Source organism: Parus major, chromosome 14, assembly GCF_001522545.3.
Source record: "Parus major isolate Abel chromosome 14, Parus_major1.1, whole genome shotgun sequence".
Classification (NCBI taxonomy): domain Eukaryota; kingdom Metazoa; phylum Chordata; class Aves; order Passeriformes; family Paridae; genus Parus; species Parus major.
Genome location: NC_031783.1, coordinates 13413183 through 13432531, shown reverse-complemented (window position 1 = coordinate 13432531; position 19349 = coordinate 13413183). Strand labels below are relative to the sequence as shown.

Below are 19349 nucleotides of genomic sequence, written 5' to 3'. Positions count from 1 at the left end.
GTGGAAGAAGTCTTGCTGTTTCTATTTTAATCTGGACTATGTTTTTGCTTCTTGCAGCATTCTCTAAACAGAAGTTGAAGGTACTAAACAAAAACCCCCAGATTCACGTATGTGCAGGAATAAAGAGGAAGGATTTTTAGAACTTCAGGAATACTTGTTAGGGATTAAGTTGGCTCTGTTCTGGCCAACTGCACAGGATGGCAGGTGGGTGGGCACTGAGGGGATGAGACCAAAGCAGGGATCTGAAGGCAGGATGGATCTGGGTCTATAAATTTAACAGGCAACCAGAAACATAACACACATTAATTAAAGAATCCCACCACAATGTTTAAATATAAATCCTTTTCAGGCACATGAAACGAAACAGTTTATCTAAAAATGGGTTTAGACAAGCTACACCTTCCACAGAGATGCTCATGGCAGAAGTACCACCACAGGCACTGCTCTGTACCCTCAAGTATGCTCCTTGTTTTGTGCTGCACAGGTATGAACTGGGAACCAGTTCTGCTCGGGTCTGTGGAGGGTTTTGGACTTGGAACCCACCTGGAAGCCATGAAAGGTGTCATGTCCAGCTCCAGTGGAAACGAGACATACGTAGTGATCTTCCGCCTCAGTTTGGCTGAGTGTTCAAACCGCTGCAGGCAAAGGCAAGAGGTTTTTTCTTTAGAGAGAAGTTAAATTTTATGTCTTTTATAAATGTCCTAAGCTTAGAAACAATAACATGAAAGCACATTAGCAGGACATTGCAGGGACAGCCCCAGATTTTTCCCACCAGCTCTCTGTGAATGTCCACGTAAATAACAACATATTTCTCCCAGGAAAATAAACATTTGTGTTGATACACTATTAATTAGATTATTTACCTTAACATCTATGCATACAAACTTATTCTCATCTGACATCAAAGAAAAAAATACATTAAACAGGGAGAGCACAGACAGCCTTTACCCAAAGCAGTGTTCATTGGCACTAGGGCTGTACAAACCCATGGCTGCTGCCTACCCTGGCTCACAGAACCGGTGATAACAGAGTTTGTCTTTGGATTCATATTCTGAATCCACCCATCCAATCATCTCAAGTGACAGGAGTCAAACCTACACAGGAATACCCATTCAAATTATGGCAAAAAATGGAATATGCTAACAAAAAAAGCCTTGTCCCTCAGCCAAAAGGGGCCTGCAATACCCACCATCCTCTCCTCGTCTCCTTCATTGAACATTAAATGGAAACAGGAACAAATACCAGAGATGAATGAGTTTCTATTTAAAGGCAGCTTTCCTCTCAATTTCTCAGAAATTCTGCTCTATTTACACTTCAAGTTAATTATTTTCCAATTGTGATGCTGTAACAATTCCCTAGCAACAGATCCAGATGTGAAAAGCTGAGACTTCTGTAATTCTTATCTTTTGTGTTTCTCTCTTGCATTAACACACAAAATGAAATTTGCATTTTGCCTAGACAGGACAACACAATCACTCAGGAAAAGTAATTTATTTTCCAAAAAATCTTCAGCCATTTGGGATGACACAAATACTGAACTATGTAGAGGAAAGGAGTGGAGCACATCCACCTTGACTTTGACTTGCCTAAAGAGCAGAACCATGAAGGTCTATCTTGTCAACAACTCCATAGCAATAAAAACAAAAGCCCAAAATTGCCTCCAAAAGTCAAGCACTCCTGAAACCTCAACTCTGTTGGCCCCCTGTGAACTTACTTTGAGATGAAAACAGGCCACAATGGGTAACTTCTTCATAGTGAGTTGTTTGGTAGATTCTTGGTAGCTATGGCAACCACTACATTTGATTTTGGCACTGCTTCCTAGATGTTCTGGCCTTGTAAACCTAAAAAAATATTGAAAAGCAAAGGAATGCACAAAACAATCAGATTGTTTTTGACATGTGCTGAAAATGCTTTTACTTGTGGGTCACTGGCACCATAAGAGACAAGAGTCAGTGAGTTCTCAGTAATTTTGGAAAAACCTACAATAAAACCATAATAAATGTAAAGTGCTATGGCTTAGATATCAAAATGTGACATGGATCATTTCTTTAACTTGCACTGAAGTGAATCAGTGGCTGAGAAATGGGCTCAGTGTTAGTTCATCTCCTACAGCAGAGCAACTCATTTTCATAAAGGAAGCAAAGAAAGATCTTTTGTTTTCAAACCCAAAAACATTGATATGGAAGACACTCTTCTGCAACACACTATTCTACCTTGTAGCCCTCCAGGGCTGGGATCAAAGCTCTGAGATGGAAGGGCCTGTAAACACAAAGTTCTTTTCAAAATACAGATACCCTTCTAAAACCCTTTGTTGACAACTAGAAAAATCTCTTTCAAAATTTTCAGACACAACTGCTCAAAGGAGCCATGGGAAGAGACCATTAGGGAACAGGGAAGTGTTCACAGAAAATGGACTACCTCAACGTTCTTGCTACAAACTAAAGCAAAATCCCTCTTTTCCAGAAACTCAGCACAGAAAGGCCAGGACTATGGACTTCCCTTTCTCAGTCCTTTCCTCTAGGTTTACATTTCTAAAGGGCAAATCAACCATTCCCCTAGAGGCTGCCTTGTAACTAGGATTTTTGAGATGAAATATTTTGAAATACAGTTAAAATTTTTTCATTAATGCACATGAAGAATGTGAGGGCAACATGTTGTCAGTTCGTCCCTTACCCTCATTCTGACTATGGCCAAAGCAGCCTCTAGCACTAAATGACATCACAGCTTCCTGATTAATTAACATGATTTCCTTTACCTGGCTTATTTGTCATCATTCTCTAGTTTGTTTTTTTTTTCTTTGCATTTGTTTTCCCTGAAGTCTCTAAAAAGGCTTATAAACTTACACTGATAGTTGTTTGGAATGCCCTTATCTTTCCATTTTTGTCTCACATTCCTGCTCAATCCTTCCTTCTTTAGGTCAGCTTCAGCTGCATGGCCACACTGACATGAAGTTGCACACCTTTCTTCTTGCTAACTTTTGGATTAAAACATAGACCCATCCTCTTTATCCATTAGAGTTCAGATTCTTTCCAAAATCCATACTTTCTTCAAAGTATCTTTGAACCTAGATGTTTTTCCTTCCCTATTATCAACTTTGATTCTACTAATCTCTATGCTGCAGAAAATCACCAAAATGCAGTTGGTTTTGCCTCTTGATGTATTCCTGCATCAGCAATTTTTCATTTGTATTAATTCCCTCATTTCTTTAAAATTATTGATCTCAACGGTGTCAAGCAGATTAGAAATCAGATCTTAGAGACAGTGAATTTTTATTTCAGGAGGATTAGCTTTGCCCCAAGCTCCAGGTAACCTCTTCCTCAGGCAAATATCTGCATTTGCCACAAGAGAATGACTTTCAGATCTGCTGAAAGATCCAACTGAACTGTACACAAAGCCATAACCTTCTCCCCAGGTACCTGTTTCCAAGATGCCTAAGTGTCAGCCTCAGAATTACCTTTTCTTTTTAAAAGCTCCATTCCTTTAATCCTTAATGGCATCCCTGCAACTAAGCTGGCAGTAGCTGACTCTCAGTTGTGCTTAGAGCAAAATCTGATTTCCTACTTGGTGTTAGAATTCAGATAAATATTAAATGCAATGTTAACTCTTTTCATGTGCCTCCTTAGCCACCAGAACCAAGAACATGGAGACAGACAGTGATTTTGATCATGTAAAACCCCATTACCTGGCAGTAGCCAATGCAAAATCTAGTTTCTTCTTCCATCAGGCTGCAGAAGGCTTTGAGTGTTGCTCTGAGCCTTCTTACTTTCTCACACAAAAACAAGTGTAAAAATGCTGCTTGGGGACAGAGCTGTGACAAAGCATCACTCAGTGCCAGTTCTCAGAGAACAAGAAGAAGCCAAATTGCCTTTCTCCAAGCCCAAGCTGTGTTTGTGGCAGGCCATACCTTCGCAAGCAGTCTGTGAGGGTGGTGGTGCCCGACACGTGGCTTTCCCCATTCACGACGCTGCCATCGCTGCCCGGACTCAGCGGCCAGAACGGGGTGGAAGAGCCTGGCAGATCCAAACTGATGTCCCAGAACGGGTCTATCGTCGTGGAAACGCCACTGTGGGAAAGAGAATGGTTCCATACACCTTTAAAGGAAGCCAAGTGAACAGTTTCTCTCTTGCTTTGGGGTGCACTGCAGGTACTTTATTTTAAGGACTTTGGGATCTCCATCACCCCTAGAGGGCACTCAGAGATGACAGAAAATAGAGCTGCTCCAGATATTTTCTCACAATTGATTGTTTCCCTGCGTATTTAAAAGCTGTGTGTTTGGGAAAAATGTACATGGATATATTAAATGCAAAATAAAAGTATTTAGGACATTCTCCCACTCACTGGAGCCCTGAGACTCAAAGCAGAGCTCCTCTGAGACAGAGGCACCTCTGACCAGTATAAACCAGTTAACATCTGTGACAATCTAACTAGTTCAGAAGCTGGTGTTGTCTGCTCAAAACATGGAAGATGGTGCTTGAGGCTACCTCAAAAAAGAGAAGGCCTTTTAAATACTTCTGCTGTCCAGCAATGCAATAAATTCAGCTTTGCAGTTCCTCTCACCATGTCCTACAACCTTTGGGATCTGAGAGGCCAAAGAATAACTACACCAAGGAGTAGCTCGAGTTCTCCATCAGAGTTCTCTAAAGACAGCTGAAGACAAGCCAAGAGCCAGTCTGTGGAAAAAGCTGCTCAAATTTTAACTTCTATTGACTCAAATATTTTTTCCAGCATCCACATTTTTAAGAGAACTTTAGGGGTCTAAGCTCCTTGTTATGTTTATTTTTTGAGTTCTCTCTTCCCCTAAAACTAGTGTCTTTCATTCTGCAATCTCATTAAGCCTTCAATATTCTGCCTTTTCCCTCTGCTTCATTTGTGCAAAAGTTGTCAATTTTCAAAAGAAAACTCCTTTTGTCAAAGTTTCATCAATGTTAATATTGTGTCATAACAAATCAAGCTTTGCATTATCACATAAGGATTCTGTGGCTCTACCAGGCAAAGAACAAAATTTCCTATGTTTTCCTTACAGTAAATCTTTTGCAAATCCCTCCAGGAAACTGAGAATAAAAGCAGATTCAAACAAGCCCAGCCCTTGTGCAGGACAGCAAGAATGCAAGGCAGAACAAAAAACAAGAACTCTGACTTCTGCACTACAGCAACACCAAATATCTCCAAAGAGAAGTCAACTTGTTCCAGTACAGGGTAGAACAATAAATACTTTTCCCCCTACTCTTGTAAAGGCTTTTTTTCTGGTACCTGAGAACTTCTGGTACTTTAGGCATCAGCCTCTTTGAAACCTCTCCTGATGATACACAAGGTTCCTGACTGAAGGAAAATGTGATTCTGTATCAGAAGTTTCTTCAAATGTAGTTGCAATTATGTATTTTGAAATTCAAAGAGGTCTTGGAAGCCTTTTCCTTATGATCTTGGAAAACAACCACCTTTTCCAGACTGGTAAAAGATTTGTGTGCACAAGCCTGTAGTAATTCCCAGGCAGCTTTTTAGGTATGTCTTAATATATGACACTTAACTGGTAATTGATTTCATTTAGATGACAGAATTATAGAGTCCCAGGACAGTTTGGTTGGAAGAGACCTTAAACCTCATCTCATTCCAGCCCTTGCCATGGGCAGGGAGACCTTCCACCAGACCATGCTGCTCAGAGCTTCATCCAGCCTGGCACTGAACACTCCCAGGGATGGAGCAGCCACAGCTTCTCTGGGAAATCTTTCTGGAGTTTTGCCAGTATTTATTGGTATTCAAGAGAGGAAAGGTTCAGTGCACTGCACTGGAGGGGGTGCAGATTCCCATCAGAGCCCAGGATCAGGAAAAGTGACTTACTGGCAGACTTGACAGGTAACATCCGACTGCAGTCCGCCTGTGAAGATTTGGTCTATGATGCAGTTACAGTGGTTGGGGTTGTTGGCCTTCTTCCCATTATCATCACCTGCAGGAATGCAAACACAGGCTCAGAAGTCAAAAATTCTCTGAAGAAGCAGTGGTTTTTCTTGGGACTGTGTCTCCAGTAACTAACTCAAATTCATACTGCAAGTTCACAAGGATAATACAGAACCCTGCAAAAGTTATGCATTGAAGAAAACAAGATCAGAATTCCTTGAAAAATATAGAAGAAAACCAAGAGGTGACTAAATGTAGAGGTGAAGCTTTAAGCCATAGCAACTCTTAGCCAAACCCTTGCTCAGGGTATCTCCCTTTACAGAGGTTTGCTTTGCACTGCCTGGCATAAAGATCAGCTCCTAAGACAAAGGAGCTGCCAAGGTGGTTCATGAAAATCAATGTTTAAACTCCACAGAGGAAAGAAACTTCAGCAAATGCTACTTTTTACTTCTATTCCAGTCAACTTCTGCGAGTAGAGTGAGGGAAGAGGGTTTGTTAAGAACCATTCATCCCCAGCCCACTGCCTCCATCCCAGCCTTTCAGCATCAATGTGCACCTTCCATGCAGGTTTTCATCAGTGGGAAAATGAAAGATATCTGAAGTGAGGAGGTAATGCTGTGTCCTCCTCCAGCTTCTCCAGATGCACAGTGAACACATTCCCATCTTTTAGGCATCATACACTGTCACTGCAGGTCCCAGGAGTAAAGTGTCATTTTTAGGACTTGAGTGCTGACATTAGACCAATTCAACTTTCTCACAATAACCAGAGTATTAAATAATAAAAAACTTCTTCACACAGTTCTCAGCTTCAAAACCTTCTCCCTCCATTTCTCACAGGTGAGGTAGGAAATATACCCTTTTCCTTGGATTTTCAGACTGTCCACTGCTTATTTTCCTTGGGTAGGACAGATGCAGCTGGGCTTGCTTTGCCATCAGAGATGCACACACCAACTACTACACAGATAATTATTTTTTAAAATGCATCTCAAGATGTTTTCCCATCTCCATCAACAGCAATCTCTACAACAGCTTGGACAGGTTTCCCAGTGTTTTCAACTTCCTGGAAAGTATTTGATTTCTGAAACTGAAATGCTAAGATTGAAATACTGAAATACTCCTCAAATCTCAGCTATTTCTCAAAACCAATTATTTTCTACTCAAGAATGTTCAAAAAAACACCTGAAGAAAAAAAAGTTTCTAAAAGTAGGGCAATAGACCATTTTCATGTGTCTAAGGTGCTCTAGTTGGAGTTTTCTTGTAGTAGGAACAGATAGAGTTATATTTTTTTTTTCCAACAAAGCTTTAGAATTATGTTGAAAAGTATTATATAATAATCTGGCAAAGGTTCCACCGGAATCTAAGTGGGAAAAGCAGTCACAGGTGATGCCTACAAAGCTGCAGTGGGCCACTTGAGTTAATTAGATTCTAAATGCCTCAGGAAAGTTCTCCCTCAGCTGCCGGATTTAGGCTTTACAAACTTTTGTCTGAATTGCCAAGAAAAGCACATTGTTTCCTTAAAAAGACTCTTGAAGAAAATGCTCTAAAATTAGATTTCAAGTGTATGAGGTTCAAGCTGGGGGTTATCACAGCCGGTCTGAGGCGTTTCTTGATAGGAATTTCAGCTAAATCTTACTGAATGTAAGAGCTTTTAAAGGGCTCAATTATGCTAAGCTAATGAGGAGGGCATACAGGATAGAGACTGTGCAAGGCATCCTTCACCTACAGAAAAAGCTTCACTTATATTCACAGGCATTAAAGAAAAAAAAATTCAAAATGGAATTAACTGGGTTTTAGTTAAAACTCCACTTTTCCTTTTTAAAGAATCCACATGCAACTACCACATCCATGTAATCTCCCCATTTCAAATGTTGTCTCTGCTTTGTTTTGAGGGGGCAGAAGGAAAAAAGCAGTGCTGAGAGCTTTTCCCTGGACCACAGGTACCATCCCAGCTGGACACCTTCAGCAGACAGTCATTTCCTCCCACAGAGAGAACTGAGCTCTCCCTTTTCAATTACACAAGTCAATTAGGATCAGTGATGAGAGGGTCTCAAATGAATATCCTGCAAGCTTGTTCCCAGCAAAACAGAAGGGTATTACCCACTCAACATTATTTCCCATGACATTTGGTTGGAGAGGAGGGAAAAAAAGAGTAAGATTACCACCTACACACACTTGTCAATATGGAACAGATGCTGAGGGGAGGTATATTATGCAGCTGAGAACTAGAAGCTGCTAGATTGTTGTGCTTAAGTTAAGGTTCCCTTCAACATTTCTATCTCCCAAATGAGGTTTTAATTTCAGACATTTTTTGGGGGTTTAAATCCAGTCTAGGGAAATCAGCAGCTTTTAAGAATGGTCAGAATGAGACTAAAAGCAAACTTAAAAATACATGGATATACACATTAATGTGGTTATGAGAACGGCTGAAAATTGAGTTTAGGAGTTTGGATTCAAATTAAATGCAACTCTCAAAAAACCCCCCCCAGGTTACTACTGTGTCTGTGCAATAACCAAGCTTGTTAATCTGTGTTCAAATTAGACATTTAATATACCACTAAAGGAAAATAATACACAGCAACAGTAAGAAGAGCTATAGACAATTTGTTAAGATTGCTTTCAGTTTTGATATAAAAATAAAAGTTTTTCCTCAACCTTCCATTCTGTATTTTAAATGAGAAAAGCAAAGTCAAGAATTGTCAGATTTTAAAAGGGGTGTTTATCAAAACAAGACATTAATGTTAATATTTCTGCTTTGCTTTGGTCCCTGGTGTTCTGAACAAGTGATTGTTATTTCTGACAAAGCAGTGTACACACAAATCTATATGGATCAGAGCAGATGACATGTTTCACAAGCATATGCTCTATCAATTCCTAAGAATATCATACAGAATTCACAGAGCAGGGCAGTGTTTTCCTCCCAAATCTCAGCACAACATTATTTTTCTAGCTTCAGATTTGTTTTGCAGCACCCCTTGTTAAAGGCGAATGCAAAATGATTCAAGAAATCCAAATAAATCAGGAATAATCAGCTTTAAAGTCCTACTCTTCCTTTTTTTTAGACTAATGAATAAAGTTTGGGATAAAAACACTGGATTATTTCTATGTTTTCATCTTGCTTTTTGAACCTTTGTATACCAGTGCCCATCTCTGCCACTTGAGTGCTGTTGCTCTTGCACTAAGTACAGAAACCCCCACAGCCAGTGATGTCACTGGACAGAAAAATAGTTTTTTACTTGGAGTCTTGATCCTTTTAAGAGAACAGTAATTCTGGTCTAATTTTTCCCAAAACTGAAGATGTCTGAGACAAAGGTGGGAAACTAAAAAGTGTCTGTATGTTTGGAACCTCACTGGTGTGGAAGTTTGCAGATTAGAACCCTGAATTTATCCCAGAGCATTGGGGATAAAGATCTGCCATGTTGACTAAAAGCTGACTTAATGCTTTACAACTTGGACAGAAATACCCATTTTTTACACTATTTTTTTCACCAAAATACTACTTTCCAGTTAGATCACCAGCCTCCAGCTGTTGAAATGAAAATGATGCACAGGCAAGACACACTTGACCCCTTTTATTCAGAAATATTTTCTATTGCTTCAGCAGCACAGAGAAGCCCTATTGAGGGTTCAGAATATGCCCAGATGCCACAGCTCATCCCAACAGTGCCAGTGCATCTATCACCCCTCAGACAGGATTTTCAAGGAGATCAGACAGGTATCCTGGACTTCCAAAACTCCACAGATGCCACTAAAACAAAGTATAGATTCAACCAGTATTTAAAACACTAATCAAATCAAAACAAAATTACCTGGGCCATCCTGCCACATAATCATCTCAGGGCAGTTATAAGATCACAAAACTTATCTTTACATGGACATCAAAACCACGTATTCTTCTTAATTTAGGCAGTAACAGAACAACAACAAATATTCACAGCTTTGTCTTTACTTGCATTAAGACACTTCCTAGACAACTGAGTACGTGGAATGGAAAAGGGATAAATGACTAATGACAGCCAAACAAACATCACTGGATATTTATACATAAGGAACACTTTCATTTACTTTGGTGCCTAAAGCCTTGCTGATCATGAAGAATGTCCAAAAACTAGAGCAAAATTTCCCCCATGACTTTATTTTATTTCACTGTGTGTTAATTGCAAAACTTCATTACTATTGACTGGAAGCTTTAAAAGCTTTTTCCGTTGATTAAAATAAATATTTAATATTGGCAGGGGAGGCATTATTTGCTTATTGTAGCTGTAGGACATTCTCACTATTAGTAATAATATTTTTACATCTGCACACTTCACATGCAAGTGTGTCTGTGTGGATTCACAAGTGGGAAAACTTTCTCATTACACTGAAAACGAGTTCGTTCCAAATGTGGTTTTGCATGACTATACTTGAAATTCTGGTTTAGATTAACTTGTTTGGTTCCCACACAACTTCTCAACCACTTCTTTTAAATTACCTTGATGTGGTATAGATTATTTATTATGATTTAATAAAAGCCTCTCTATTTCCTCAGAAACAGAAATTTTGAAAACCTGGCTGCAGAGAGATTCTTCATTTAAAGTCAAACCACATTTTTTTCTAAAGTCTTTTCAGATTCTTTATCAGTTTGAGAAGAGCTCAGGGACTTTTATTGTTGCAAGTTTTTCTCTTTACCATTCTGAGACACAAATACTGCTTCATTAATTAATGAGGATGTGTAGAAGAAATATGAGCATTGCATTTTATCAGAGATGATGAAAAAAGCTTCAAGATTTGTTAGATCAATGGTTCAGAAATTTAACAGGAACAAAGAAGTGCTTCTGTTTGCAGGTGAATTTATTCAGTGTTAAGAAGTGAGAAGTCAATATTTGGGTAGATTTTGCTCCTTACTGGACTTCCACACCAGTTTAATCTGGATTATTGAAATCCAGTTAGTGGTTGTCAAATGACAGATAATAGTAACTAAAAAGGAACTGCTCTGTGTACTCCTGTCCTTAGCAATACTTTCTTTGGAGAAAACTCTTTTGGAGGCACCAATTACAGATGTGAACAAGCCCATGTGCTGCCATGCAGGGCTACCTCAGAGATAAGAGCAAGGCTCACAATGGTTCAGAGAAGCAGCAGCAGCTTTCCTTTTGATAGTCCTCTGATAAACCAAAAAATTAAACCCTAAGTGCTTTTACTAAGCAAAATTTGAGCAAAGTTGAGTGCTTAAATCTTCTTTTTGATAACCAAAGACTTTTTATTTGTTCTGTTAATATCAACCCTACTACTTTTCCCTTGGATGAATAGTAAAAATTTTGTTGCTGCAGTAAGTGAATCAAGCTAGAGCAAACATTTGGCAGATTAGGAAATTTTTAGTTCAGCTTTAGTTCAGCTAACAAACAGAAAGCACATAATTTCATATGATATTAGAAAATCAAGACTTAGATACTTCAAATCAAAAAGCATGGCACTGAATATTTTTATTGAATTGTACAATTACGTATTGTTCTATACAGACTAATAAAACAAGATACCACAGCCACCCATTGCTCTTTCTTATTCACATTTCTGTAAGCAATTTGGTATCAGAAATACAGTAGAATCATATTTAAGCAGAATAATAGTATTAAGTCTTAAGACATAGCCTCTCCCCTATGTTATTTTCATCAGTCCCATGACACACTGAGTAAGAGTTCTAACTACTTCAAGTATAAATAGAATTAAAATGGCAATTTAAAAGAAAAGACAATGACTCACAACCAATAAGAGAACATCATGATAGTGACTGAAACCAATATAAAGGCTCGTCTCCTTCTAATTCTTGGTAATTTTTGACAATGGGAATGGTTTATTTTTTTATACATATTTTAAGTCTACCGAACAATTTTAAAGGAATTTGCTAAGAGTGCTGTACTGGCACTAGACTTGGTTTAAGAAAACATGGTTCTACCTCCTTTTGATGCAATAATCCTTGTTGATTGAAGCCACAGGACAAACCTTACCTTTGCAGTGTCTGTGTAGCACATCTAATGCAGCAATGAGGAACTCGTGTGCATCTTGTTGCTCGTACCCTGCTAAATGCCGTGCGTGAGTCCATACCAGGTGCAATAACCTATATGGAATGTGAGGAGATCGGTGCCCAGAGTAAAACTGCTCAAAGCAAAGAGAAGGACATGACTGTTAACAGCTTACACAGCCTCAGAGCATTTCATTATTAAAAAGTTAAATGAGTGCAATTAGTCAAATCAATTTAAACCGTTTAATTCTGATGGCCTTAATAATAAAGGAGAGAGACAGCTTTTGTCACAGACTACTGGAGAAGTGATCTCAGAATTGAGTAGCTCAGTTTTCTCCCCTGAAATTCCACCAATTTGTGATGGATTAGCCTGAAACATGTGGGGGTGCAGGGAGTGGGGTAGACAGACACAAACATCACTCACAATTTGCTTACTGATACCACTGTCTTTTATTAAAATAGCCTGAGGAGGAAAGAAAGGAAAAAAATCCTACATTTGAAAATGATTAGCAATTTCATTCACAAATTATGTGAATGAAATGCCTCCCCCCCACCCTTCCATATCAGAACAAACACTGAAGATGAGAATATTAGATGCTGACTGTCAGCCAACCCTGACCCATGGCAACTCTGCACCCAAATGCTGTGCACAGTCCAAATGGATGAAAAAAAAAATTTCGAAGCAGGGCAGCAGCCTCATGCCAGTACTGGCCTTTCACTGTAAAAGGCTTCAAAAACAACTTTATTGAGCCAGCTGTTTTTGCAGAGCTGAAGGTCCCCATTCAGCAGCGATCCCCAAAGCCAGCTGCCCCTGGTGTCCCTGCCTGGGAATCTGGTGCTGGACCAGCTCTTGCATCTGCTCCTTCATCTGCTTCAGTCAAAATCTGATGAGCTGGCTCTGGAGTGACTAAAACTGCCCCAGGTGATTTTGCCAGAAGCACATTAGAGTGTGCACAGATGAATTATTCAGTCAGCACAGCCTGATGTGAAACACTGCTGCTGCTGCTGGGGGTAACACAGCTGGGGAGGGAAATCAGCACAGGGCAGGAGGACACTACCCACAGAAACTTCTTAAAATTAAAATCCAGCCAGATCCCACTTGAAAAAACCCAAACAAACAAACAAACAAAAAAAAACCCAAACAACCAACCCACCCCAAAAAACATGCCAAAAAACCACCCATGCTAAAGGTCTGTGTTTCCCTGGGTTGAGGTTTAGCCCTTCCTTTATCCTGCACAGTGATACCACATCCAAAAGCAAAGCAGAAATGCTTGTGGTGTTCCTGCAGGAGTCAGAAAAGGCCCAGAAGAGTTTATTCACTCGATAGAGTAACATTTATGAGTAATTTTGCCTTCCCTCACCTTTGGCAAATGTATCTGCCAGTAAATGCTGCCTGCAACACCACAATTGTTTTCCCAAGATCCTATCAAATCCATGGCAGTTTCTTTCTGGTTACTCTTCCCAAACAGAAGACAGACAGTGGCAAATACACAGAACAAAAACAAGATTTAAACCCCCAGCAGTATATAACTCTCATCCTTATTGGAAATGTGAGCTTCCTTCCCCAGCCCTGAGTATCTCCCTGGACAGTCTCTGAGCATTTTAAGGAAGTCCAAGCACAGGCACTGTGCTACAAACCTGCTGAGAGAAAACACTGCATTTTAAGGAACAGGTTGGCAAAAGGCAGCACAGTCTTCATCTAGTCCTCATATTGGTAGGGCTTTCTACATGATTTTAGTGTATTTCCTCCCACAGAAATTTCTTCCTCACAAGCTCTGCTTTTCCCAAACAAGAAGCTGCACCTCTGCAGCCAAACACCACAAAATGCTCCTATAAATATAAAGATCAATAGTTAACTCTGATGCCAACAAGGATGACACCGAGGGACTGGAGCAGGAGTGTGGTAATTGAAATCTGCTGATGCAGCTGCTGCTCAACATAATTCAGGGAACTGCAGCAATAAAACTTCCCTGTTCTGTCACTCCTTACAATTAGTCCCAGAGCTCTCCGGTCATTTTAACCACCAGCACTCCATGTAATTACTTCACTGCAGACACAAGACCTGCCAGCAGATTTTACATTCTCTGCTGCTTCAGTAGGATGAGAAGGATCTGATATGAAGCTTTAGCAAATCATTAACTATTATCACACAAAAAAAAGAGCAACCTGCCTGGTAAGAATGTGGGGTGGGGGAAAAGCTTCACTGCTCAAATAAATATTAAATAAAACAAATAATCTGAGCACATTCAATAACAATATTTTAACTGGAATGTATAAAACATTCATCCCATCTCTGTCATTTCCTTGCTGCTGGGAAGAGCAGCCTATCAGAGCTGTTCCAATCCACAAAAAGGAAAAGAGTCCATGTAAAGTCTTATTCCAACCTTCTAACTGAAGTGTGCAAATATAAACAATGATGTATTTGCAAGTCACCTTTAAAACACTTCAACGGCACAACTGTTCCAAAAATGATTTAAACTTTTTTTTTTGTTTAAATTTGTTTTCAATTCAGCAGTATCAGTTGTTTATATTGGAGACAACTAGTTTCAGCAATTTTTAAGTGCTGGGTAATACACTGCTTAATTGCTGTTCCAGGAAAAAAAAAGGGAAGGGGGGCAGAAAGGAACAAACCAACCAGGATTTAAAGCTTTCCTTCTCACACACAGCCCAAGCAAAAGTAATTTTGTTTTTCCACTTAAAACACTTGCTGTTGCATTCTAGAAAGAATCTATGGGGCATTTACAATACCATAGGCTTTGTAATTTGCATCATTGTTACCAAAAGTATACAGACACCAGTGAGGTTTTAAAACAAAACAAAACCCCACCGTACACATCCATACTTCTTTCTCCTCGTCCTGCCAAAAACAGAAGTTTCTCAATTATGTGAGTAAACAGATAAATTTGATTTATCCTGTACATGTATCCACTAAACAGTCTCTGAGCTTTGTAATTACAAGTTTATAGGCAGAAATCTTGCACCAGGTTCAAGTCCAATTTGAGAAGTCAAAAACTCCTCTTGGAAATTGGTTCTCAGTAAAGACTTTAAATTTTCTGGCAATTTACAATGCATGAAAGGAGTGGGCAACACATGGAACACATGCAAGAGAACACCTTCTAGAGGTTTCCCAAAGAACAATGGTTCAAAGAATCACAAAATATATTTTGCTTGCATGAACTCTGTATGTTCTACACTTATTTCAAGGAAAAGGTTTTACTAAATCAACACAAAGTCTGTATTTTCCATGACAAGAGGCAAGGCTTCTGTCTATGCAAAGAGCCTTAAATACATTACCCCCCCCTCCTTTGGGGGTTACAACTCTGTGTTGTAACTTATTTTATACCTAAGTCACTTCAACAGTAGCATCCTCAAATATCAAAGCCATAAATCATCTCTTCCTTTTCCCTCTTGGTCCTCACTTCTCAACTCTTCCCGTGCTTGTGCTGTGCACTGTGATAGGCTCACGAGGATGAGTAATGATGGGAAAAAGGAAGGTTTTGTTCCTTCCATCTCTGAGTAGATGCACTGCATTCTGCTCAGCTCCCAGGTATTCTTACTATTCCAGTCACAGAAAGCATGAGACACAGATCTTCTAATCCTACCTTCCTGAGTGGTCATTCAGGAAAGGATTTGGATAAACCTCTGGGTGTGGACCATCCTGAAATTCATTTTCATTGGTGAAGCAAAACTACAACACAAACACCAGTAGGTAAAAAAGAGTGCACCAACCCTTTCAGCCAAAAGGCTCAATGAATGGATTCTGTGTTCTATCTTCCCTCCATCCAGCTTCACCACTATCTGTTACTCCCAAATCCTTTTCATTCCTTTTCTTAAGCAGTAAGTCATGTCATGATTGTATTGAGAAATAGGTTTCATGTAGCACAAATGAGAATGTTAATTGATGCAGTCAGATATTTTTAAAACAAACAGAGCTCAATGCTTGGTGTGTCTGCCAGAAAAGCTACCAGGAAAAAACCACCTCAGTCCTGAGAACCATCTGATAGTCATTACTCACCACCAACCTACTTCAAGGTGGAAGAACTTTTAGCTTCCTATTTATCACAAAGAAATCACTCAACCTATATAACTACATCATCTTAAACAAAAAAAGAAATAAAGTGGGATGGGTAACTTCTGTTTAAGAGGCAAAAGAGCAAAACTTACTTATTTATATATAGTAAGTTTTATTTAATGTTCAAAACAGTCTTGCTTTTTCTCCTGGAGAGCTCCCACTCAGGCACTCACCAGATCCCCTGGCATTCCATTTGCCTAAGATCACACCTTCAGAAGAGATGGGTGGAGGGGAGATGAAATTAACCCTTGCCCTGATTGTTTGTCCCTGGGTAAGATGCTTTGGGATAACCACACCAGTTAATCCCAGTGGGAAAGCTATGTAGAAACAAGACAGAACCTGAATCTAAGTTTCCCTGGTAATTCAATTACAAAGGAATTCTTAACCAGAGCACTGAGATCTCCTGGTTTGCCTTCCTTCACTCAGACCTCAGCTCTGCAAAAGCAGAGACAGTGTCTTCACTGCAACCACTGGATAGAGCTGGGACATGAAACATATCCAGTCTGCTCCAGAAAATGCAAGATTTTCATTTTAATTCCAAATCCAGAGAAATTAAAACTCACTGGGAACAGAACTGTACAATGGGTGCCATAAAAGCAGTAAGGTATTTACTGCTTGTGAGTTAAAATACACCAAGTTGGTTACAGACCCAACAGCTTTGCTTAGGAGGATTAAGCTCCAGTTTTACTTCAAGGAGGTTGAGTCACTTTCTGTGTCCTCCCACAGCACATGGCTGCAGTATTTAATGTGAAATAAGGACAGGGACTATTGCTGTCTGCACAGTCTGGTGTCACAGATATGTTCCCTCATCCATACACCCTCATGTTGCAGAACATTTAATTAATAGAACTAATGCAAGTGCAGGCATGAATTTTGGTTTGAAAATGAAGGCTGAGTTCCAAAAATTGTGTATGAAATGAAACTTTATTATGATTGAAACTAACACAAATGCTGCATTTAAGCCCCATTTTGGATAACAGCCTGTTCTTTGTTCCATGCTTAGAGTAGAGCAAAAGGCATCCTGAGCCATCAACAGGGCTCCACGTACAAAAATGGAAACAAAAATCATTACCTAGAGAGTCTTGATCTTTCCTGCAGCCTCTCAATCTGTAATGTAACACTCATTTCCCCTTTCCCAAGGGATTTTTTTAAAAAAATGCATGCGCAAATAGAGTGTGGTGATGTTCATCAGTATGAGACCTTATATCACTATTTGATGAAAGCAAATCAAGGATATAATAGTTCCTTATTTTTAAATAAGCATTAAGCAAATAGGTTTCTGTATTAACAGTGTACAGAATCTGGTATTTCTATACCATGACTGACTTTTTTCATCTAGGCATTGTGGTATTTCCTCACTTAACTGCACATCTGGTTTCAATAATCTTACAGCTGCTACCTATTGGTCTGCCTGCCTTTTGTTTTTCCCTCCTTTCCTGACAGACTTGGGAACAATTGAAAAATAGAACAAAAATAAGAAATGTAACATACAGCTAATGACTAATAAGCAGCATGAAATGTTGCAAATCCTCAGAAGTCTTGAGCATGAGCAGAAAACAACTTTGTCTGGAACAACTAAGGGGGCTTTACCTTCTTCTATGTATGCTTAACTCACCTGCAGTGAGCAAAAAGAATCATCTCTGGTGAAAAAGGCAGAGAAGTAAAATCAAATTGAAAACCACAAGATAAAGGTAAAGCTCTTTTAGATTAGTCCCTGTCAGAATGAACTTTCATGACAGGACATGCACAGAAAACCTGCTCTGTGTACAGACATCTCCAGCATTTTTAAATGCTCCATGACAGCACATACACTACAGCTCTTTTTGGTCCTTTGGCTGGTTTTATTTTACTCACCAAGAAAGGAGATCCACCAGTGAGGGAAAGGCACAGAACTGGGTTTGTTTTTTAAAAGACATCTTAAAACTAGGAGCCCATGTCTACCCACAGTCCTTACATTACTGATGTGGAATTAAGATAGTTAATAAAGCTCTTTAACTATTTATTAAGGAAAAGCCTGTGCCTGTCCACACAGCACGGACCAGACCTACAGTAAAGACACACTGCAAAGCAGATTCCTGAGTGGGAAAGAACTGTGGCTTGCACAGGGAAGACACAAACTGTAGCAACACATTTAGTTCTCTTTATTCTCCTTCCTGGCCTTTACTGGGTTTGCACGTAAGTGATGACAGAAAAGATGTTTCTGCTGGTGAACAAGCACTGAATGGAGATCTTTAAAATATTCATACAGACCTACATAATCCAGTACCTTAAACCACAAGGATGTATACTACTGCTTTATTCTCACTCCCATGATCACCCAAAGAGCTCATGACATATTTTCTAGTTACAACTTGCACCTTTAATTAAAGCACACATTCAGCTTTCAGACTAAGGACTCCCAGATCAGTCTCAGAACAGGCAGCACTGTAATTATTTCCAATACCAGCTTTACCTAAACAAGGGTGACTTCACAATAGGACTTAAAAGCCATTAGTTTTCTTTTCAGCAGCTGGGTATTTTTGACAGTGAGATCTCAATCTTTGCTGCTTTGTTTTACTGCACTTTGAGGGGAAACATGACTTGCATTCCCTTTGCAAACAGAATGCAATTCCTTCCAGGGTAAGAAACAGCGTCTGTGGCAAGGTGATGCTTTGTAGCAAACAGCACTCACCTCCTGAAAGAGAGTAGACATTTCACAGACCAGACATGAGCTGGGGCTTTGCATTTCACATTTGTGCCTGTCGGAGAGGAAGAAATCTCGCAGCAGTGGAGTGTGGGTAAGTGCCTGGACAATACAGTTCATAAAACATGTGTTCCCAAGATTGATTAGCCCTCGTAGACCTATAAAGACAGAAAGGGGGAGGGGATCATAAGCATTATCAAGCTAAAAAAATGGTAGATTTGCATTTTTACATATTTTTCATATTATTGCCATGGATTTACTCTATTACATGCACAGCTCCAAATACAGTTTTACACTGGTTTAGGGAGGCTATTGGTATTTTTGTACTCATGTCACAAGAAGCTTTCTGAACTACACTAGAATTTCTTAAATTCTAAGAAAACCTAGAAGTTCAGCAACACCAATACCATTATTTTGTAATGGCTGTAGTGCCACATGTCACCAAAACACATCCCTCCCAAGACTGATACCAAAGTGCAATGACAACAACTGCTAAGTCAGTACAATATGAAACCAACACATTTAAAGAAATTGGTGAGTAAATTTTCAGATTATTTAAAAAGCTTTCCCCCATGCAGGTCATGAAGCCAGAAAAAGGTTTTTGTACTATTATAATCATCATCTTTCTAAGACAGGCAGCAAAGGAAACAGCCCTGACAAACCAAGTCAGGCTGTGACATCCAATGCAGACTCAGGAGATTTTGTAT

The 19349-nt window shown here is 39.5% G+C and overlaps 1 protein-coding gene across 4 annotated transcripts in view; it reads right to left on the bottom strand.

Annotated features, from left to right (window-relative positions):
- Window positions 1-19349, bottom strand: part of USP22 (ubiquitin specific peptidase 22) — a 92032-nt gene that overhangs the window by 5886 nt on the left and 66797 nt on the right. For all 4 annotated transcript variants that reach the window (XM_015642754.3, XM_015642755.1, XM_015642756.3 and 1 more), the window contains 6 exons: window positions 18631-18800; window positions 11874-12021; window positions 5836-5941; window positions 3905-4063; window positions 1715-1841; window positions 544-635 (listed from right to left, as the gene is read on the bottom strand). In XM_015642754.3, coding sequence (XP_015498240.1) covers window positions 544-635; window positions 1715-1841; window positions 3905-4063; window positions 5836-5941; window positions 11874-12021; window positions 18631-18800 — 802 coding nt within the window. The remainder of the gene's footprint in view (window positions 1-543; window positions 636-1714; window positions 1842-3904; window positions 4064-5835; window positions 5942-11873; window positions 12022-18630; window positions 18801-19349) is intronic.